The 22,813-nt window shown below is 38.8% G+C and overlaps 2 protein-coding genes and 4 gene segments (V, D, J or C); all 6 read left to right on the forward strand.

Annotated features, from left to right (window-relative positions):
* Positions 1-85: 85 nt before the first annotated feature.
* LOC120574623 lies at positions 86-567 on the forward strand. The segment is given in 2 exon segments: positions 86-172; positions 263-567. Coding segments are annotated over 2 exon segments (345 nt in total).
* Positions 568-10,906: 10,339 nt separating this feature from the next.
* On the forward strand, positions 10,907-13,950 carry LOC120574413. The segment is given in 2 exon segments: positions 10,907-10,949; positions 13,640-13,950. Coding segments are annotated over 2 exon segments (354 nt in total).
* Positions 13,951-15,425: 1,475 nt separating this feature from the next.
* On the forward strand, positions 15,426-16,036 carry LOC120574414. The segment is given in 2 exon segments: positions 15,426-15,560; positions 15,651-16,036. Coding segments are annotated over 2 exon segments (435 nt in total).
* Positions 16,037-17,773: 1,737 nt separating this feature from the next.
* On the forward strand, positions 17,774-18,359 carry LOC120574658. The segment is given in 2 exon segments: positions 17,774-17,878; positions 17,967-18,359. Coding segments are annotated over 2 exon segments (258 nt in total).
* A 358-nt stretch (positions 18,360-18,717) lies between these two features.
* On the forward strand, positions 18,718-19,388 carry LOC120574415 (Ig heavy chain V region 914). The gene is made up of 2 exons (XM_039824673.1): positions 18,718-18,865; positions 18,997-19,388. The coding sequence occupies exons 1-2, from the start codon at positions 18,820-18,822 to the stop codon at positions 19,386-19,388; spliced, it is 438 nt and encodes a 145-aa protein (XP_039680607.1). The 5' UTR covers positions 18,718-18,819.
* An 889-nt stretch (positions 19,389-20,277) lies between these two features.
* The window catches only part of LOC120574577 (hemicentin-1), an 87,203-nt gene continuing 84,667 nt past the window's right edge, over positions 20,278-22,813 (forward strand). Inside the window, exons 1-2 of one of the 2 annotated variants that reach the window (XM_039824991.1) lie at positions 20,278-20,384; positions 20,482-20,775. In XM_039824991.1, the coding sequence (XP_039680925.1) occupies positions 20,342-20,384; positions 20,482-20,775 (337 nt within the window). In that variant the 5' untranslated portion in view covers positions 20,278-20,341. Of the gene's footprint in view, positions 20,385-20,481; positions 20,778-22,813 lie in introns of those variants that run through there. The other variant, XM_039824992.1, reaches the window with a different exon arrangement.

Genomic DNA, 22,813 nt, shown 5'->3' on the forward strand with positions numbered 1-22,813 from the left:
AAACACAATAAAGATCACTCACTGATACAAGGTCCAAAAGCCCAACAATGTGGTTGCTGAAATTAAACTTCAATAAAAACATCACATCAGGCTGTCAGTGGAGTTCACAGCACGTCAGTTTCAACATAAACCATGTTCTCTGGAGCTCTGCTGCTGCTGTTGGCAGCTGGATGTGAGTCTCTCTGGATTTGTTAAACTCAAGAGTTTTTTCTTTTGTTTTATATCTTGATACTTTGTTACAAAACATTTTCTTTTTTAACAGGTGTGAAGTGTGAACAGTTGACCCAGCCAGCCTCTGTGACTGTGCAGCCAGGTCAACGTCTGACCATCACCTGTCAGGTCTCTTATTCTCTCAGCAGCTACTACACAGCTTGGATCAGACAGCCTGCAGGGAAAGGACTGGAGTGGATTGGAATGGCAGCTGGATCCACCACATACTACAAAGATTCCCTGAAGAACAAGTTCAGTATCGACTTAGAGACTTCCAGCAACACAGTGACTCTAAATGGACAGAATGTACAGCCTGAAGACACTGCTGTGTATTACTGTGCCAGAGAGCCACAGTAACACAAACCATCAGTAGACCTGAACAAAAACCCCTCAGAGCCTGAACACTTGTAACATGAAGCCACCAGAGGAGGAGCCCTCAGACCACTAATGGTTTCACCACCAGCTCACTGTTACAGCAAGGAGAGAAACAGACAGAACACAAATGGATCTTACAGTAATTAAATTTAACATTAACAGTACAATTAATCAATTTAAATACACTGACATAACAATCCGTGATACATCATTGAATGTATATATAACCTTTCAAGTGATGGAATAAATTCAGTGATTTATCTACAGTATAAATGAATTGTTTCTCTTCCATCATATCATTATTTACTTTTCATTAACAATCAAACATATGTTTGTCAGAGATTCTGGTTTAACCTTCTCTTTATGTGAGAACACCTGAACATTACATCTTCATTTTGATTTATTCAAATATACTTTAGTCAGCTGATTTACTATCACCAGTATGTAAATCAGCCTCCTTGTGTGTTGCCTCATAAAGAAGTGAAGTGTGTGTGTGTCAGTGAGAGACAGAAGAGCTGACATCAGTTCAGCTTCAACATCAACATGTTCTCTGTAGCTCTGATACTGCTGCTGGCTGCTGGATCCTGTGAGGAGCTTTCAGTGGATTCACTCTAATACACACATTAGAAAAACTGAATAGTCAGATGAATGATGGAGATAATGTTGATTTGTGTTTCCACTGGTGTGAACAGTATTGATCTCATCCAGACAGACTCAGTGGTTGTGCAGCCTGGACAGTCTCTGACCATCAGCTGTCAGGTCTCTGGTTATTCTTTGACTGATAACAGCTATGCAACAGGTTGGATCAGACAGAGTGAAGGAAACCCAATGGACTGGATATCCCATCAGTGGGAAATAAGTGGCCTGACCAAAATAATGCTCTGAAGAACAAGTTCAGCTACAGCAGAGACACTTCTGCTCTAACAGTGACTCTAAAAGGACAGAATGTGCAGCCTGAGGACACAGCTGTGTATTACTGTGTACGTTACCCCACAGTGATACAAACCACCAACAGACCTGCACAAATACCCAGCAACCAGCAAGACTTAACCACACACACTTTGTAAAATTAGTGTGAACAAATAAATTATCCAGCAGAGTCTATGTGGCCAGTTACTCCCTGATAGAGTGATCGTCTATGATTAAATGTATTTGAGAAATTTGTCACTACAAGGATGTCATGTTTTGTATCTTTGTAATTGTATTCAGAAACTTAGACAAGAAAAAAAATATTTTCTGTTACATACAAGAAGCTGGATCAGGCAATAACATTTGAAAAAAACAAGATAAACATACCCATTTGTAGCAATGGTATCACACCACTAACTGTGCCACTGGACCAGTTCTAGGTTCTAAGGAGTGGGGAGCAAAACAATAATTACACCAGAGACCGTTGCTTTAAATACAAAAGGCCGGCAATTTACTTAATGCAAAAACACACATAAAATACAGTACACAAAACAACCTGCAGGTTCTTAATATTGAATAAATGAAAATGTATTTCACTTTCTTTTTGTTCTTTAGTTCACCTAAGTTATTTTAATAAAGCTAATCTAAGTTAGACCAGTTTTTTTCCCTAGGTTGCACCTATTTTAGGATTCCTATTTTACTTCCTGAGTTAACTCTTTTCCCTTTCTTTTACGGGTAAGAAAATACCTTCAAATACACAACCAAATCAAAGTGGACCACAATCATTTCAAATCACATTCAAACATATGAACATATGTAAACAAAGTATGACACCTTAAATTCAAGTTCAAGTCCAAATGAGAGTTCGATTATTCAGTTCAATGAAGAGTTTCAGTTTGATTCAGTCCAAAAGTAATAATTCAATCAGTTTCCTGTTCAGTTCAAAACCGATTCCTGATACTCCTACCACTCTGGCAGCGAGTCACCATATGCAGGAGATTTCCTCACTGATGCGATGGAGAAGATGAGTTGAAGTTCTGGGTCTGGCTCGCCATCTTGAATCCCGTTTGTGCATGTGCATGCCCGCACACTGCAGACCAATCCTCGCTCCGACCGAGCTTCAAACCAAGCAAAAAAATTGACCTGTGTAACAGGTCATAAGCACAATAAATCTCTTTTAAATCCTTGAATTACACAAATAAATGTTTCACAGTCTCTGAGTTGTATCGTTACTGCTACAGTGTTTTTTTTCCACTTCAAAAATGGTGGCGGAGCGGTCTCTTTTAACTCACGGCTCCATCCCCCACACAACTACTGCACACATCTTTCATCTACACAGCATACATTCACTTTTATAACATTCACAGCCTTCATAAACCCAAAATATTAACCAGTAAACCGTTTATGACGAAGCATCTCCTTGTAAACAGCTAAGTTTTTAGCGTTAGCTCTCCACCAGAGGAAAAAAAAAAAAAGGTACAACACTGCAAAAATACATGAAACTACAAAACTCACCAAAACTGGTGTGGCTTAGTTCTCATAAGATCCCCGTCAATTCCCGTCCAGGTAAATTATGTTTTTCAACTGCAAAATCTACTTTTTCACTCTTTTTTTTCTGCTCATTAACCGACACTCGTTCTCTCCGATTTCTCCTCTGCTCTCTCACGTCTCTCATGAATTTTCTGTCAGCATACTTTTAATCTTAAACATTAAATGATTGTTGTATTAGCGTTTTTAATAAACTCTGATGAATTATCATTAAATAAATCACTTTTAAATTTCAACTTATTTATGCAGCTTTTAAACTATTTATATTTATGTCATATTTTAAACATGGGTTACACATTCAAATATGCAGTTTATGTATGCAAATAACATCATTGTAATTTGGCCATGAAATATATTATGTCATCTGTTTTTTTTTAAATGTCAAGACTAGAATCCAAGACTATAAACATTTTGTTATCACTTAAACATTAAATATATAAGAAATATTTCACAGTTCATTATACTGTCAGAAAAATACATCTTGTCTGTCCTTGTAGAATCAAACTACTGTATTTCATAGCAGAAATAGTTGACAGGTATTTGGTATTTTTCTTGTAGAAAGCTCCTGATGTTAAAGTCCATCTGCTTTCCATGTTCCCTTTTTAAACCTGAAGAGGGAGATCCATGCAAACTCTTCCTTCCTTATAATAACACCATCAACAGCTCTTAGAACATTTATGACAGAACAACTGGGACACTTTAGAAAACTTAGAAATATTCAGATCAGAAAACACTGGATTACAGTGTTTATTACAGAATGGAAAATATGATTTCATTGAGTTTATTCTTACTTACTTTTCACGGTAAGAGTAATTTCTTAACACTGAAGACACTCTAGTGTAACTATTTAACCTCTGTGATGGATGATTATCACAATTTCTTTCCTTACAGGAGTTTAGAGTGAGATCAAACTGGACCAGTCTTCCTCTGAGGTGAAAAGATCTGGAGAGACAGTGAAGATGTAATGTATCATATCTGGCTTTGACATGACAGACTACTATATTCACTGGATACTGGATTCTCAGCAGCCTTCTCCTTTTCCCATGGGCCTCCCTTCCTGTTGCTGTTCTGCTCTTTTTATTTAAAAAACAATCAACCCCTTCTGACCCTCAGGTGCAAGTCCTTAGCCTGATTACCACTGTTCACTGGCGGAAGTTAACATTAAAAACACACACCACATATTTCAGAATAAAAGCATGCAATATAAAAGCTAAAAACACAGCAAATAATAAAACCACAGCAATTAATAAGACCACAACAAATCCAATAAAAGCATGCTCAAATAAAATAAAACTTCCGCCCCGTGACACATGCATGAAGATCATGCAAAAATCAACATTTTGGCAACATTTAAAATTAAAAAGCTTCCACATGATTTTCAGATTGTACACAAGTTTTTTATGAAATAATTTTCTTATTCATACCAAATTTACACAAAATCCTGTAATTAAATCATTTTCCAGCCATAAAAAGGAAACATGTAGATATCTAACAAATCAAAACCTTGTTGTCATTTTTAAAATATACTCTGACTTGACAGATCGTTTTAATACTGTATGTCTGTATACAGATCTTAGCAAAAACTCTTCCCATTATGAAAGAAACTGGATCGGAAATGTCTGAAGACTAAAGTTGCTGTTTATTATTGTGCTCGAGAGCCAAAGAGACTGGAGTTGTTTGAGCAGCTGTACAAAATCCTACAGAACTCATTCTTATACATCGAGTGCAGATGTGAAATGCCCATGCGTCATGTGAGTTACGCATGCTCAGATTCAAACGGTTTACTGGCTACCCGATGTGAGTTGAGTTTACGGCATAACACCAAGGGATCCGGATCAGGCTGCAAGCAAGGTGGGCACGTCAGTGTCATACTGAAATTTGTAAAATCCATAAAATAATAAACCTTTCTCCCCCCTTTTTGCCACAATGCCAGTGGCCTCCTCAATGACCCTCAGTAGCTCAAACCTCTATTGAAAGTAAAGTACAAATCAATAAATTCATCTTGTACATGTTTTATATGGGTACATAAAGCAGACAAATTGGGAGACAGCAGGTACAATATTTATAGAGAAAACAACCTGTTATGGACTCCACTCCCATGACCCCTTACGCATGTTTACTCCACAAGACTCCAAAAAACTGCAGGAAAACATACTGAACCTCATTTAAAGTTTAAAGTTTAAAGCGTGTAGATGTCGCCGCGTCATTGTCGCAAAGTGACGCATGCGCAACTCACATCTGCACTCGACCCACATCGGGTAGTGACAAGGTAGTGTAGAGGGCTTCAATAACAAACGTTTTTTGGGTGTCACAAGTGAGTAATCTTTCTGTTTAAAAGTAGCTACCATTCCTGTTTTAAAACTCTAGAGGGCAGACAAGGACTGACTTTAACACGTATCCCAGTGACGTCCATATACAGGAACAAAGACAGGGAAGAAAAGCAGTATATGTTATATTTAATTGTTTTCAGCCCCTAATGCTCCAGATATTGATGTTCTCCTCCTAATGATGATCTGTTACAAACTTTTCTGCCATGAAATGACTATAAACCTTCAAAATGCCACATCCAGGTGTGCTGGGCACCACTGCTTCAATCTATCACATGACATAAATGATGCTTAAATTGTTGTTGTGGTAACGTTGATAACCTAGTTACTAAATTTAAAATAGAATTTAAAATGTACAAACTAAAATTGACACTTCCTAGTCAATAAAAATGTATTCTAGTTTCATCAAAGAAGATTTTAGATTCCAGTCCAGATGTTTCCTCCCTGTGAGGAGGAGTCAATGCAAAACTCAGATATCTTCACCTCTACTTATCTGAGTGCAGAGAGGAGGACAGAGAACAGTGGACACACAGTTTAACATGATGGACTATAGGACAGGACTGCTGCTTTTAACTATCTGCTGGGCAGGTGAAGATTTTCACTGATCTTAATTTGAAGTTGTCTTTAAAACATTACCAAAGTTAAAAGCAACTGATTATTTTCTTTATTTGACAGGTGTTGATGGTCAGACTCTGACGGAATCAGAACCAGCAGTTAAAAGACCTGGAGAATCCCACAGATTGACATGTACAGCCTCTGGATTGGACATTAACGGCTACTGGTTGGCCTGGATCAGACAAGCTCCTGGAAAAGGACTGGAGTGGGTTGCGAGTAGCTATGACAGTGCTAGCATCTACTACTCTCAGTCAGTGTTACCATCTCCATCCGCAAGATGACATCCAGAGAGCAGCTGTAAAATGAAAATTCAACAGCCTGAATTAAGTGCTGTTGTCTTCTGTGCTCAGACAGACAAAGTGACTAATGATGTTTTGCGCGTGCACAAAACTCCACAAAACAAAAACAATGTGATCTTATTGTAATGACATCTGAGTTTTCTCACTGTCTGAAAAGCACTTTGATATATCCACATACAATTTCTATATATTTTAAACTCACAAGTACATATTTATTTTTATAATGATGTTACGTCCTCTACAGTAATAGACATAGTTCTTTCAATTGTCAAACCCTTATCTAAATTTCCAAAGTCTTATTCATAAGTACTAACCATGAATGGTATAATAGTATGACATAGTGAGATCAATACAAAGCAGTTGTCATAATGATACTAGATGTTGGTGATCAGAATGAAACCAATTATTTATATTATTGTGAATGCTCTCATGTGCTGCTCATTCTGCTCACAGAGACCAATGAGAAACAGAGCCTTGATACCAAGATTAAACATAATTTAACAAATTTGAATTAACCTTGAAAAAACAGATGTAATTTGTGTATTATTAGAATACATGTGGCTATAATGTTAATACTGATAAACATGTTACACAAATTAAGACTCTTGCACATTAATTTCCCACTTTCATTAAATATCTCCAGTCCAGATGTTTCCTCCCTGTGAGGAGGAGTCGATGCAAAACTCAGATATCTTCACCTCTACTTATCTGAGTGCAGAGAGGAGGACAGAGAACAGTGGACACACAGTTTAACATGATGGACTATAGGACAGGACTGCTGCTTTTAACTCTCTGCTGGGCAGGTGAAGATTTTCACTGATATTTATTTGACACAGTTTTAATTTCTATAACTGACATATTTCACATTTTCTTTTTGTCGTGACAGGTGTTGATGGTCAGACTCTAATAAAATCTGAACCAGTGGTTAAAGACCTTAAAGATCTTTAATTTCAATATATTGAATTTATTTAAAGGGGTGATAGAATGATTATATAGGGTGTTTTACACTGTTCCTTAAGGTCTCCTAATGGGGTATGTAACATTGGTTGGGCTGAAAATTGCCCAAATGATATTTTATTAGGCCCTTAACTACCCTGTGAATATGGCTCTATTTGGAACAAGAGCTTCTCTTCCAAATATGGTATGCTAATGAATATTCAGAATGAGCTACGTGCTGATTGGTTTGAGCAAACTACATAGAAACACATGGGAGACTCAGATTTCAGACACTGCAAAGTTATACATTGTTTATCGGGCTATTTCGTTATTAAATTCACTTCAGATACTTTTTTAAGCGAGAAATCAACTATATAAAGCTCAAATATGGGCCGTTTTACGAAAATTGATGGCTAATTGCAAATTTGGTAAGACTGTGTCGGAGTTCTGCCGCTGGTGCTGCCTCGCTGACTGGCTTGCCTTCCTTCACAGACCCCGGCCTGCTATGAGGTACTTGGAGCTTCGTCACGGCTGGCAGCCCACAGCAGGGACTACCAACACCGCTGCCCTGACAGAGCTCCAGGGCCTTCAACTCCCCTCTTCCTGCTAGCTAAATGGCCTGTTGTATTAGAGTGAAAGCGCGGTCAGCGAGCTTGTTACACCAGCAATCTCTTACCACATGTTCCACACATGTCACGCCACTTATACAAAATCTAACTAAATGTCTTATAAAGCTAACAACGGTGTCCGATTTCAAGTTAATGAATATTTGTGAAGACAAGTGTTTCGTTAGCTGTGACTGTCCCTTCAATCCTAGCTGCAAATCACGGATAGTTAGCTTCCTTTTCGCCTTAATTTGAGTATATTTACAGTTTGAATTTCGTCACGCCACTTACACAACATTTAACTATATGTCTTATAAACCTAACAACAGTGTCCGATTTCAAGTTAATGAATATTTGTGAAGACTAGGTGTTTCGTTAGCTGTGACTGTCCCTTCAATCCTATCTATGTGTAGCTACAAATCACGGATAGTTAGCTTCCTTTTGCCTTAATTCGAGTATATTTACAGTTTGAATTTCGTTACGCCACTTACACAACATCTAACTATAGGTCTTATAAAGCTAACAACGGTGTCCGATTTCAAGTTAATGAATATTTGTCAATTCCAGAGGAATTCTAAGAGGAGGCTAGCTAGCTAGCTCATTGATAGAGCTACATCCAGCCGCAGGCTCTATCAATGAGACTCGCGGACAAGCGGCGTTTATTTCCCCAATCGTTTGTTTAAATAACTCAACACATTATAATTACACACATTAAAAGATTAACTGAAACCTGTGGTAACAGATTGCTGATGTAACAAGCTCGCTGACCGTGCTCTCACTCACACACGCATTTAGCTAGCAGGAAGAGGGGAGCTGCAGGCCCTGGAGCTCTGTCAGAGCCGCGGCGTTTAGTGGTCCATTAGCGGTGTTACCGGTACCTCGCCGTGTTTGGCTGCTGCGGCCGCAATGGAGCTCACAGCAGGCCAGCGGCGCAGGCAACAACCCAGGCAGCACCGGCCGCTTAAATTCCAACCCACAGTCGGACAAAATTTGCAATTAGCCATCCATTTTGGAAAGCGGGCCAATATTTGAGCTTTACATAGTTGATTTCTCGCGATGAAAAGTTTCAGAAGTGAATTTTGTAATGGAATAGCAGAGATCGCGTGACCTAGCTAGATTCAGAAGACTACCTGATCTCAGGTCAGTTGTGTAGCCTATGTAAATGTTGGGCGTGACCGTTCTCTTAAGGTTCCGGATTTTGAGATGCTTACGCAAGCAACTAGTTGCTTTTTGCTTGCCCGGTTTGCCAGCGACAGCTTCAAAATATGAGATTTTCATAGTAAAGGGGTGTCAATGGGATTTTGAGATTCTTGTATGTTACCTATTTACCACACGGAATCTCGTTTGTTATTCAACTATATCACCCCTTACAGGGTAAAATCGGTTTTGCATTCTATCATCACCTTTAAAGGATAGCCCTATCAATTGCAATATCATCTTGTACCAACTCTATCATTATCAATTCCAAAAACAAACAGCAAACACAGAAAAAAAAACAATCCTTGTCTAGCTATGAATAAAATAAATACTACATAGACATTTCAGCCATGTGGCATCTAAAGTGGGAGTCACAAATAATGTTACATTTTCTTTCATAAAAACCCTAGAATGCTTCAGTCTCGAGTTTCTCTGTCCTCTATATGGAAACACTTAGTTCTGCTTATCTCTTTGATTTTGACTGACTGCCACTCAAAACTACAATTTTATACTCAGACTCTTTGAGAGCTTGCTTCACCCCAACAAAAATAGAACATTTAGGTGCTGGATCAGCAGTGACTGCTTCTTCATGTATTCATTTAGTTGTATAGTTCTCCATTTCAGGCAAACTTTTACTTCCTTGGCTCTTGGAGGAAAAACTATGTATTCCTTTGTCACATAGTTTTCTCTATTAGCAGTAATCCACCTCACTTAGGTGAACAATAACCTTTTAAATGAACGTCTTAGACTGACATTACAGCTTGTACTGTATACATTGAACTACACACCACACAATCTTACCCTCTTAGAAATGCAGACGGTTGAAAAACTGTCCGAACAACATCTTTAAAGTTGTATCTCAGTCTGTTTCGAAAACCTCTCTCTCTCTCTGTCTCTCTCTCTCTCTCTCAATTTCAATTTTCAATTCACGTTGCTTTATTGGCATGACAAAAAAAATACATCTGTGTTGCCAAAGCAAAAGAACGAACTGTTCTTATGACAAATGACAAGGAGTAAATACATCTGATGTAATAATAATACAAATAAACATATTATAATTATGATATAAATGCAGATACTAAACAACTTCCGTGCAGTTCCCTCAGAGGGTACATTGAAACAATATATAAAAAAAAGAATACAAATAACTAAAATAATAAATTAGAAAAGAAATGATAATCTATACAATTCTCTATTTATTGTTCCTTGTATTGTGGCAGGAGAAGACATATCTAGCTGCTAGCCATGCCGTGTTTTTCTCTTCCCCTAATAGAAAAGGAAGCTTTTTGTCCTCAGTGTAGGTAGTGAAGCCTGGTATATGTTTTTCGAATTTTTGGAAATATTTGGTTCTTAAGCCTTCATATTTGGAACATGTACATAGGAAATGTAATTCTGTTTCGATATCCTGGTGGCAGTGTGTACAGACTCGTTCCTCTTTTGGTCCCCACACTTTTAAATGTCTACCTCTTTCAATTTCAAGCTCATGGTCACTGACTCGGTATTTTGTTAAAATTCGTATTTCTTTTGGATTTTTTGTTTTGAGATATTCAGCCAATTTGATATCTCTGTTCAGGGATTGATAACAGAAGAGTTTGTGTTGTATTTTATTTTCATTTTGCCATTGTTCTGTCTTTTAATTTAGTTTCAAATCTTTTGATTGAAGACTGAGGATTGTGTCTGTGGCGGCTCTGAGGCTCAGAGTACCTGTCTCTCTCTCTCTTTCTCTCTCAGAGTCCAGCACTCCTCCTTTTCTGACAGCAAACTGTATCTTCCACTGCTAACATGTAAATTCACACACTGATGCATAATCCCCACCCATTCTGTCAACACAATATATAATCCCCATAACAGCCTCTGCAGGTGCAGACTGAGTCAAGTTCCCACCATGACAGTTGTACAGAGTGTCCTCCTCTTGGCTCTCATTTCAGGTGAGTGAAGATATTTGCTTAAGGTGTCCAAGGCCAGTTTTCCATCACCAAAGACACAAATTGTGTGCACTTAGAGGTTAAGAGTCTGAAACAAGAAGACTCTGCAGTTTATTATTGTGCACGAGAGCCACAGTGACACACAACACTACTAAGCTGTACACAAACTGAATAACACTGATCTCTGTGTGAGAAGCACTGAAGTTCTTTGATAAAAAAAAATAGCTCTACAGTGATGCAAACCACCAACAGACCTGCACAATTACCCAGCAACCATGTGACTCAACCACACATTTTACATGACATCATTAATTTGTGAGTTCATTTAACATAAACCTTACAGATAATCCTTATGTTTTTAGTTTTTGGTTATATGATAAAACACTACAAAAAAGTGCTCATGTCTCTGGATGTGATATTGTATTTAGCATAGAAGGACAAGCCTCTCTGCTTCCTTTAACCAGTGTGTTTCTCTGGCACAGTAATACACAGCAGAGTCCTCTGGCTTTAAGTTGGACAGTCTCAGATACACCATGCTGTTGCTGTCATCTCTACTGATTTCTACACGGCCCTGAACACTGCTGGCATAAGTGTTACTACTTGCAGTAGAGAAGCCGCTCCCTATCCATTCCAGTCTCGTTCTCCTGCAGGTTGTCTGATCCAGCTCATAACACAGCGGCTAAATGTGAAGCCAGATCCCCTGCAGGAGAGACTGAGAGTCTCCCCAGGCTTTTTCACTACTGAACTGGAAGGAATGGACTCCATACTCTGACCTGTACAACCTGATGAAATAAAAGGGAGAGAGGAAACACAGAAGAAATGAATCATCTGGGAAGTTTTCTGGTGTCACTGACTGACCATCAGTCCATGTTGTCTGAGATAACACAGAAAACACAGCAAGAAGCAGGAGAACTCACAGGGCGAGAGAGAGCAACCAGCAGAAGAGTGAGTGTGTTCATCATCATGAGGCTGGAGATGTGACATCTGATGCTCACACACAAAGTACAAGGCAGTCAGCAGGACAGAGTACACTGCACAGACTGAAGATTTGCATCAGGACATAATGGGGAGGGAGTGGCTCCTAAACCAGCACTCTGTGTAATTTATACAATTATATATATATATATATATATATATATATATATATATATATATATATATATATATATATATAATTGTATTTATTTATGTATATATTTATTTATTTATGTATTTATTTATGTATATATTTATTTATTTATGTATTTATTATGTATTATTGTATTTATTTATACAATTATATATATATATATATATATATATATATATATAATATATAATAATATAATAATTGTATAAATTACACAGAGTGCTGGTTTAGGAGCCACTCCCTCCCCATTATGTCCTGATGCAAATCTTCAGTCTGTGCAGTGTACTTCTGTCCTGCTGATCGCTCTTGTACTTTTGTGTGGAGCATCAGATGTCACATCTCCAGCCTCAGGATGATGAACACACTCACTCTTCTGCTGGTTGCTCTCTCTGCCCTGTGAGTTCTCCTGCTTCTGTTGTGTTATCTTTTCTCCAGACAACATGGACTGATGGTCAGTCAGTGACACCAGAAAACCTCCCAGATGACTGTCTGACTTGTTTCTGTCTCTCTCCTTTTATTTCATCAGGTTGTACAGGTCAGAGTATGGAGTCCATTCCTTCCAGTTCAGTAGTAAAAAGCCTGGGGAGACTCTCAGTCTCTCCTGCAGGGGATCTGGCTTCACATTTAGCTGCTGTGTTATGATGTGGATCAGACAACCTGCAGGAGAAGGAATGAAATGGATAGGGAGCGGATACTCTTCTGCAAGCAGTAACACTTATGCCAGCAGTGTTCAGGGCCGTGTAGAAATCAGTAGAGATGACAGCAACAGCATGGTGTATCTGAGACTGTCCAACTTAAAGCCAGAGGACTCTGCTGTGTATTACTGTGCAAAACACACAGTGGTTAAAAGAAGCAGAGAGGCTTGACAAAAACCTCATACAATTTATTTTCCCAAGTACCTCCAGGTGGCAGTAGAAGATAAGACGTTAGGATGATACTAAGGAGAAAATGACAGTGTCTCTAAACACACACACAAATTCATGACCACAATGGTGACTGTGACTTCCTGTTTTTTAGTGTTACATTTGACATTTGCTTTTCCACAAAATATAATGGTAATAATGTTCCTTTTTTTGATTTTGAACAGCAGGTGTTGAGAATATATTTGGACATTTATGCATGATATAGCCAGAATATGGATGGCAATCAAATGCTGCTGAGCAAAGTATATAAATACATCTAATTTGAGAATAAATAAATGTATCTTCATTATTGAGAAAATCATACGTATAATCATAAAATGAAAGAATGATATAAATCATATTTTTCCAGAGATGTGTTGAGTTTCTGTTTGAGGAGGAGGAGTCAATGCAAATCTCTGACCTCTTCCATCTCTACATATGTGTTGCAGAGTGAAGGACAGACACTAAATCACTGACATACACACTGTAGACTGGACAGAGACACCTGGCTTTAACAATGATCAGACCTGATTATTTGGTTGTTTTTCTCATCCTGTCATTTAACTGGGCAGGTAAGAACAATCTTTTTTCTGACAAACCTCCTGGTATAAAGACAACATGGCTGCATTACAGAAACTAATGAGCTGTTTAAATATCTGTAGGTACTGAGGGTCAAACACTGACTGAGTCTGAACCAGTGGTTAAAAGACCTGGAGAATCCCACAGACTGACCTGCACATATTCTGGGTTTGGTGGGGATTATGCTAATGCTTGGATCAGACAGGCTGCTGGAAAAGGACTGGAATGGATCGCTTACATCAGCAGTGCTAGTAGCTACATCTACTACTCTCAGTCAGTCAAAGGCCGGTTTACCATCTCCAGAGAAAACAGCAGACAGCAGGTGTATCTGCAGATGAACAGTCTGAAGACTGAAGATTCTGCTGTTTATTATTGTGCTCGAGAGCCACAGTGACACAGGAAGGAGCAACGCTGTACAAAAACTCAACATGTCAAAACAAGTCAAATCTTTGCTTTCTTATTTTGTCATTCACATAATAAGCTTCAGTTCAACATCTTCAACACATTCAGAGAAACCGTCTCAATAGTCCTAGTCTGTGGCAGGGGGCAGAGGGGGCAGGGTGGGCAGAGGAGGAAGTGAGGAGGGAGGGAGTGACGGTAGAGCAGGGAGGGAGTTGAGTCTTCTGACAGCCTGATGGAAAAAACTGTCTTTGAGCCTGCTGGATTTGGCCCGGAGACTGCGCAGTCTCCTCCCTGATGGCAGCAGGCTGAAGAGGCTGTGAGATGGGTGGGTGGGGGTCACCTTGTTGTAAATATAAATCTATGTGAAAAAACAAATGGATTTTAATTTTGTTTTAAGTTTGTAATAATAACTACATTTTCTTTCATGTGTCAAAAATATATTTCATAACACAATTTAAAGCTTTACTTGTGGCAGGACACGTCATCCTTCTTTCATAGCTTGTCAGTGTCCTCTATGCAAAGTGAACTTCCTCACAGTCTGCTATAAAGACTTGATATCATGCTGTCAGTTGCAGCAGAAGAAGAGAAGCTCCCATCAGATTTGTGTTTCCACAGGTGTGAACAGTATTGAGCATTGTGCAGCCTGGACAGTCTCTGACCATCAGCTGTCAGGTCTCTGGTTATTCTTTGACTGATGACAGCTATGCAACAGGTTGGATCAGACAGAGTGAAGGAAAACCAATGGACTGGATTTCCCATCAGTGGGGAACAAGTGGCCTTTACCAAAATAATGCTCTGAAGAACAAGTTCAGCTACAGCAGAGACACTTCTGCTCAAGACTCAACCACACACACTTTGTAAAATTAGTGTAAACAAAAAACTATCCAGCAGAGTATATGTGGCCAGTTACTTCCTGATAGAGAGATTGTCTATGATTAAATGTATTTGAGAAATTTGTCACTACAAGGATATGAGGTTTTGTATCTGTGTAATTGTATTTAGATGCTTTGTCATGACAAGAACAAATGATTTCCTGTTACATACAAAGAGCTGGATCAGGCAATAACATTAAAAAAGCAAGATAAACATACCTATTCAAATGTTTGCAGTTTAAGTATCCAAATAACATCTTTGTAATTTGGCCATGAAAACTGCTCGTCAAAATTTCAAGTCTAGAATCCAAGAAAATAAACATTTTGATTTCCACTTAAACAGTAAATAGATAAGAAATATTTCCCAGTTCAATATACTGTCTAAAATACATCTTGTCTGTCCCTGTGGCATCAAACTACTGTATTTCATAGCAGAAATAGTTGACAGGTATTTGGTATTTTTTAGTTTCCTGCTCTTGTAGAAAACTACTGATGATAAAGTGCATCTGCTTTCCATGTTCCCTTTTTAAACCTGAAGAGGGAGGTCCATGCAAACTCTTCCTTCCTTATAATCACACCATCAACAGCTCTTAGAACATTTATGACAGAACAACTGGGACACTTTAGAAAACTTAGAAATATTCAGATCAGAAAACACTGGATTACAGTTTTTATTACAGAATGGAAAATATGATTTCATTGAGTTTATTCTTTATAGTTACTTTTCATGGTAAGAGTCATTCCTGCTTTACAAACTGAAGACACTAGTCTAATATTTAACCTCTGTGATGGATGATTATCACAATTTCTTTCCTTACAGGAGTTTGGAGTGAGATCAAACTGGACCAGTCTCCCTCTGAGGTGAAAAGACCTGGAGAGACAGTGAAGATGTCATGTATCATATCTGGTTATAGCATGACAAGCAATGATATTCACTGGATACGACAGAGACCAGGAGAAGCTCTGGAGTGGATTGGGTGGATGAGCACAGGTTCAAACTCTGCTAGCTATGGCAGCTCCTTTCAAAGCCGTTTCATCATGACTGAAGATGTTCCCAGCAGCACTCAGTACCTCGAGGTCCAGAGCCTGACAGCAGCAGATTCTGCTGTTTACTTCTGTGCTCGAGAAGACACAGTGACTGAAGACAGTGGAGCAGCTGCACAAAAACCTCCACAGACAACAAACAGCAATTTGATCTTACTGTAATGACATCTGAGTTTTCTCACCACCTGAAAAGCACTTTGATATATCCACATAAAACATCTATTTATTTTAAATTCACGAGTACATATTTATTTTTATAATGTTACATGCTCTACAGTAATAGATATAGTTATTTTAATTGTCAAACCATTATCTAAAATGCGAAAGTCTTATTCATAAGTACTAACCATGAATGGTATAATAGTATGACACAGTGAGATCAATACAAAGCAGTTGTCATAAATGATACTAGATGTTGGTGATCAGAATGAAACCGATTATTTATAATATAATATATAATATACATTATTGTGAATGCTCTCATGTGCTGCCCATTCTGCTCACAGAGACCAATGAGAAACAGAGCCTTGATACCAAGATTAAACATAATTTATCAAATTTCAATAAACCTGGATAAAAAAGATGTAATTTGTGTATTATTAGAATACATGTGGTTGTAATGTTAATGCTGATACACATTTTACACAAATTAAGACTCTTGCACATTAATTTCCCACTTTCATTAAATATCTCCAGTCCAGATGTTTCCTCCCTGTGAGGAGGAGTCGATGCAAAACTCAGATACCTTCCACCTCTACTTATCTGAGTGCAGAGAGGAGGACAGAGAACAGTGGACACACAGTTTAACATGATGGACTATAGGACAGGACTGCTGCTTTTAACTCTCTGCTGGGCAGGTGAAGATTTTCACTGATATTTATTTGACCCAGTTTTAATTTCTATAACTGACATATTTCCCATTTTCTTTTTGTCGTGTTGATGGTCAGACTCTAATAGAATCTGGTTAAAGACCTTAAAGATCTTTAATTTCAATTTACTGAATTTATTTAAAGGATAGCCCCTTGAGATGTAGCATGTCATTTTAGAGGGGGTCCTATCAATTATCACTTTCTTACAAAACAGCCAAAGACAGCAAAACAATCCTTGTCCAGCTATGAATAAAAGAAATACTACATACACATTTAAGCCATGTGGCATCTAAAGTGGGAGTGACAAATAATGTTACATTTTCTTTCATAAAATCCCTAGAATGCTTCAGTCTCAAGTTTCTCTGTCCTCTATATGGAAACACTCAGTTCTGCTTATCTCTTTGATTTTGACTGACTGCCACTCAAAACTACAATTTTATACTCCGACCCTTTGAGAGCTTGCTTCACCCCAACAAAAATAGAACATTTAGGTGCTGGATCAGCAGTGACTGATTATTCATGTATTCATTTAGTTGTATAGTTCTCCATTTCATCATTTCAAATCAATTTCAATATTAACAGCTGGAAGACTGAAGGAGCTGCTGTTATGTAAGACATTGGGTTGAAAGCTGAATGGATAGTGTAGTAATACTGCAATAAGGCAAACTTTTACTTCCTTGGCTCTTGGAGGATAAACTATGTATTCCTTTGTCACATTGTTTTCTCTATTAGCAGTAATCCACCTCACTTAGGTGAACAATAACCTTTTAAATAAACGTCTTAGACTGACATTACAGCTTGTACTGTATACATTGAACTACACACCACACAATCTTACCCTCTTAGAAATGCACACAGTTGAAAAACTGTCCAAACACACTGAAAACAAGAGAAACAATGAACAACATCTTTAACGTTGGAACTCAGTCTGTTTCGAAAACCTTTCTCTCCTCCTTTTCTGACAGAAAACTGTATCTCCCACTGCTAAAATGTAAATCCACACACTGATGCATAATCCCCACCCATTCTGTCAACACAATATATAATCCCCATAACAGCCTCTGCAGGTGCAGACTGAGTCAAGTTCCCACCATGACAGTTGTACAGAGTGTCCTCCTCTTGGCTCTCATTTCAGGTGAGTGAAGTCGGTGTTGAGTGAAGGAGGAGAAAAGGAGCTTTGGATGTCGGCTGGCTCCCTGTAATCTAAACTCTGTCTCTTCCAGCTGCTCAGGGCCAGTCCCTCACCTCCTCAGAGCCAGTGGTGAGCAGAGCTGGACAACCAGTCACTCTGTCCTGTAAGGTGGACGGACTGTCTCTAGCTTGGCTGCACTGGATTCGTCAGAAACCAGGGAAAGGACTGGAATGGATCGGACGCATCGATGGCGGAACTGGCACAATATTTGCTCCAAGTGTCCAAGGCCAGTTTTCCATCACCTAAGACACTTCCCAAAATCGTGTGCACTTAGAGGTTAAGAGTCTGAAACAAGAAGACTCTGCAGTTTATTATTGTGCACGAGAGCCACAGTGACACACAACACTACTAAGCTGTACAACAACTGAATAACACTGATCTCTGTGTGAGAAGCACTGAAGCATGTCAGGGCTGTGAAAACACATGTTCCACTGAATGATCGACAATTTATAATGAAAGATATGTCATCAATAAAAACTGTATTTGTCAGCATGTTTATCATGACTCAGAGCCTCCATTTGTAAAAAGATTATTGGAATTAGAAAATAAATTCAATATATTATAATATAAGCTCTTTCCTAAAAATATAGCTCTACAGTGATGCAAACCACCAACAGACCTGCACAAATACCCAGCACCCATGTGACTCAACCACACAGTTTACATTACATAATTAATTTGTGAGATCATTTAACATAAACCTTACAGATAATCCTTAATTCTTTTTAATTGTTTTGGTTATATGATAAAACACTACAAAAAAGGAGCCACTCCCTCCCCATTATGTCCTGATGCAAATCTTCAGTCTGTGCAGTGTACTTCTGTCCTGCTGACTGCTCTTGTACTTTGTGTGGAGCATCAGATGTCACATCTCCAGCCTCAGGATGATGAACACACTCACTCTTCTGCTGGTTGCTCTCTCTCTGCCCTGTGAGTTCTCCCGCTTCTTGCTGTTTTATCTTTTCTCAGACAACATGGACTGATGGTCAGTCAGTGACACCAGAACACTTCCCAGATGATTAATTTCTTCTGTGTTTCCTCTCTCCCTTTTATTTCATCAGGTTGTACAGGTCAGAGTATGGAGTCCATTCCTTCCAGTTCAGTAGTGAAAAAGCCTGGGGAGACTCTCAGTCTCTCCTGCAGGGGATCTGGCTTCACATTTAGCTGCTGTGTTATGAGCTGGATCAGACAACCTGCAGGAGAAGCACTGGAATTGATAGGGAGCGGCTTCTCTACTGCAAGTAGTAACACTTATGCCAGCAGTGTGCAGGGCCGTGTAGAAATCAGTAGAGATGACAGCAACAGCATGGTGTATCTGAGACTGTCCAACTTAAAGCCAGAGGACTCTGCTGTGTATTACTGTGCCAGAGAAACACACTGGTTAAAGGAAGCAAAGAGGCTTGACAAAAACCTCATACAAATAATTTTCCCAAGAACCTACAGGTGGCAGTAGAAGATAAGACATCAGATGATACTAAGGAGAATATGACAGTGTCTCTAAATACACACACACAAATTCATGACCACAATGGAAGCTGATGTCGTGGTTTGTGACTTCCTGTTTTTTAGTGTTATTTTTATTTTATTTTAATAGTTTATTTAGATAGGGACAGTGCATATTAATGGACATCAGTACAAGTACACAATGTAAATATGCTAGAGTTAGCACCATAGCTAATTCTCATCTATTGTCCCTAGGCAGATATATAAAAATAAAAACATGAAAACAGTAACAAGCATACAACACCCTCATAGTTTGAGAGGCAAGACAAACACTAACAAAAACAGTCCAAGACAAAATACAACAGAACATACATTGTTACACATAGTGAAACGTGTGAGGCAGTTAAAAGTTAAAATTGAGTGCAGCTTTGGTTTTCTAAAAGCCAGAATTTTAAATGAGTTTTAAAATTGATGTATGTGGGACGGCCCCTTATTGTGGAGGGAAGGCTATTCCAATATTTATTTCTCTTTACTGACAAAACAGTGATTCTGCTGTTTATTATTGTGCTCGAGAGCCACAGTGACACAGGAAGGAGTAACGCTGTACAAAAACTCAACATGTCAAACGAGTCAAATCTTTGCTTTCAGTCTGCAGTCTCTGTTGATCTTAGTTTAACAGAATTTCAAGTTTTGTGAAGAATTATTAAAAATGAATGTAACTTTGTGTTAACTTTGCTGTGATAATAAATACAATTTCTTTCATGTGTCAGAATGCATTTTTTTTAACATAAGTCCAGTCTTTGACTACTTATGACAGGACAGTCCATCCTTCTTTTATAGCCTGTCAGTGTCTTTCTCTATGCAAAGTGAACTTCCTCACAGTCTGCTATAAAGACTTGATATCATGCTGTCAGTTGCAGCAGAAGAAGAGAAGCTCCCATCAGATCACCTTCAATAGCAACCATGTTCTCTGTAGCTCTGCTGCTGCTGCTGGCTGCTGGATCCTGTGAGTCTCACTGAGGCAGAGACACTGACAGTATGATCACAGCACACTGTTCACTGTTATTACACTGATTCAATACTCAACATGTTTTCCTCCACAGGTGTGAAGTGTGAACAGTTGACCCAGCCAGCCTCTGTGACTGTGCAGCCAGGTCAACGTCTGACCATCACCTGTCAGGTCTCTTATTCTGTTGGTAGCTACGCTACAGCTTGGATCAGACAGCCTGCAGGGAAAGGACTGGAGTGGATTGGAATTAAATATACTGGAGGTTCGCTCTACAAAGATTCCCTGAAGAACAAGTTCAGTATCGACTTAGAGACTTCCAGCAACACAGTGACTCTAAATGGACAGAATGTGCAGCCTGAAGACACTGCTGTGTATTACTGTGCCAGAGAGCCACAGTAACACAAACCATCAGTAGACCTGAACAAAACCCCTCAGAGCCTGAACACTTGTAACATGAAGCCACCAGAGGAGGAGCCCTCAGACCACTAATGGTTTCAACACCAGCACACAGCCTGCACTCTTGCTGGAGTTTAAATACTTTGGGGTTTCAATCACTGATCATTGTCTTTGCTCCAACAACAAAAACTGAATTACATGTTTACATTGTTAAATGCACACAACTGAAATGTGTTGGATGTCAGAGTTTTCCTGGAACAAATGCATGAAACCCTGTTGTTATTATCAGGAGTCAAAATTTCAACTTTGTAAAAAAGGAGACATAAGCTAATGTTTGTTGATCTCAAACCAAGCATACAAGGTGATTTAATGAACAAAAACTAATTTTTCTAATGCTTGATAACTTTTTTATATAGACAGTAACACTATTACATTATTTGTAAGTTGCATTTAACAAAAATCATCTCTAAGTAAATAAATGTGTTCAAATGTTAGAGTGACTTACAGTAAAACATGAATAATAATGACATAAAAATTTTTTGAATCTGAATTCTAAGATACGGTAAGATTATTCTTACAGTAAGAATAACACAAATTACGTTAAGGAGAAAGCCGTAACATGAAAATCTTTTGAGGAAAGATTGAACAAAAAACACTGTTCAATCAAAAAGGAGGAGTTAATGCAAAACTCAGATATCTTCCACCTCTACTTATCTGAGTGCAGAGAGGAGGACAGAGAACAGTGGACACACAGTTTAACATGATGGACTATAGGACAGGACTGCTGCTTTTAACTCTCTGCTGGGCAGGTGAAGATTTTCACTGATCTTGATTTAACATAGCTTTTATTTGGTGTCATCAGCTTATTTCACTTGATGTTTTTTATCCTCTTGACAGGTGTTGATGGTCAGACTCTGACAGAATCTGAATTAGCAGTTAAAAGACCTGGAGAATCTTACAGATTGACCTGTACAACATCTGGATTCACATTCAGCAGCTACGCTATGAGCTGGGTCAGACAGGCTTCTGGAAAAGGACTGGAGTGGATTGCTTTTGTACACACAGGCAGTTCTCATCTCTTTTACTCCCAGTCAGTCCGGGGGAGATTCACCATCTCCAGAGATGACTCCAGCAGTAAACTCTATCTGCAGATGAACAGTCTGAAGACCGAGGACACAGCAGTGTATTACTGTGCCCGAGAGACACAGTGAGAGACGATAATAGAAGAGTCATACAAAAACTTCTTTCCTCTATTTACAATCACCACTGGGATCATATAGTTGACTCAGTATTACTGTTTTTTATGCCATACTGCTGATAAGTACACAAGTACCACAAGTACAGGTCTGGCGCCAGGTTTTGAGGCTAATATGTTAATATTGAATATATGTTGTTCATAGGACCCCACCCCATACAATTTAGAACAGTTTAGTTTCTTGCCTATTCATTATTTTTATTTTAAGATGCATGTAGTTACAGCAAGAATGACGGTCGAGCGGTGTTTAAGTCAGTTGCATTCCTCGCCACTAGGCGGCGACATTGACCAGTAAATGGCAGAGTGAACTCTAGGGGCAGAACTTACGTGAGTTTGACTTAGTTTTGCAAAAGCGTCTGTTAACGTCGGCAGCCATTAGGCTTATGGAAACTACAGTGCAACTTATATTGTCTTTCTTCTGTTAATTACAGGTATGTAACAGTATGAATCAAAACATGATAATATGTTAGTAACTCAGCGTATAGCCTTCTTGACGTGTGTTGTAGTAGTTTAAAATGTTAGCATCACACACGCTAGCACTACTGTTAGCTAGCTGGTTAAGTCCGTCTATATCTGTTAGGGCGCTGACACACTAACCCGATAATCGGCCATCGGACAGTCTGGCGAGGTCGGTGATCGAGTCTGTTCGGTGTGTCCAGTGCCGTCGTCAGTCTGGGGGGCTGTCGGCGTTCATTTTGGCCGACGTGACATGTTCAGTCGGAGGCAGGGCCATCGGGACTCACCCGGAAATGGCGAGCGGAATGAGCGTGACTAG

Source organism: Perca fluviatilis, chromosome 15, assembly GCF_010015445.1.
Source record: "Perca fluviatilis chromosome 15, GENO_Pfluv_1.0, whole genome shotgun sequence".
In the NCBI taxonomy this organism is placed as follows: domain Eukaryota; kingdom Metazoa; phylum Chordata; class Actinopteri; order Perciformes; family Percidae; genus Perca; species Perca fluviatilis.

Bases quoted from the DNA above. Each gene is read 5' to 3' on its own strand.
- LOC120574415 (XM_039824673.1), top strand. From the start codon at position 18,820: ATGATGAACACACTCACTCTTCTGCTGGTTGCTCTCTCTCTGCCCT. The intron at 18,866-18,996 runs GTGAGTTCTCCC...TTATTTCATCAG, and splicing joins GGTTGCTCTCTCTCTGCCCT to GTTGTACAGGTCAGAGTATG.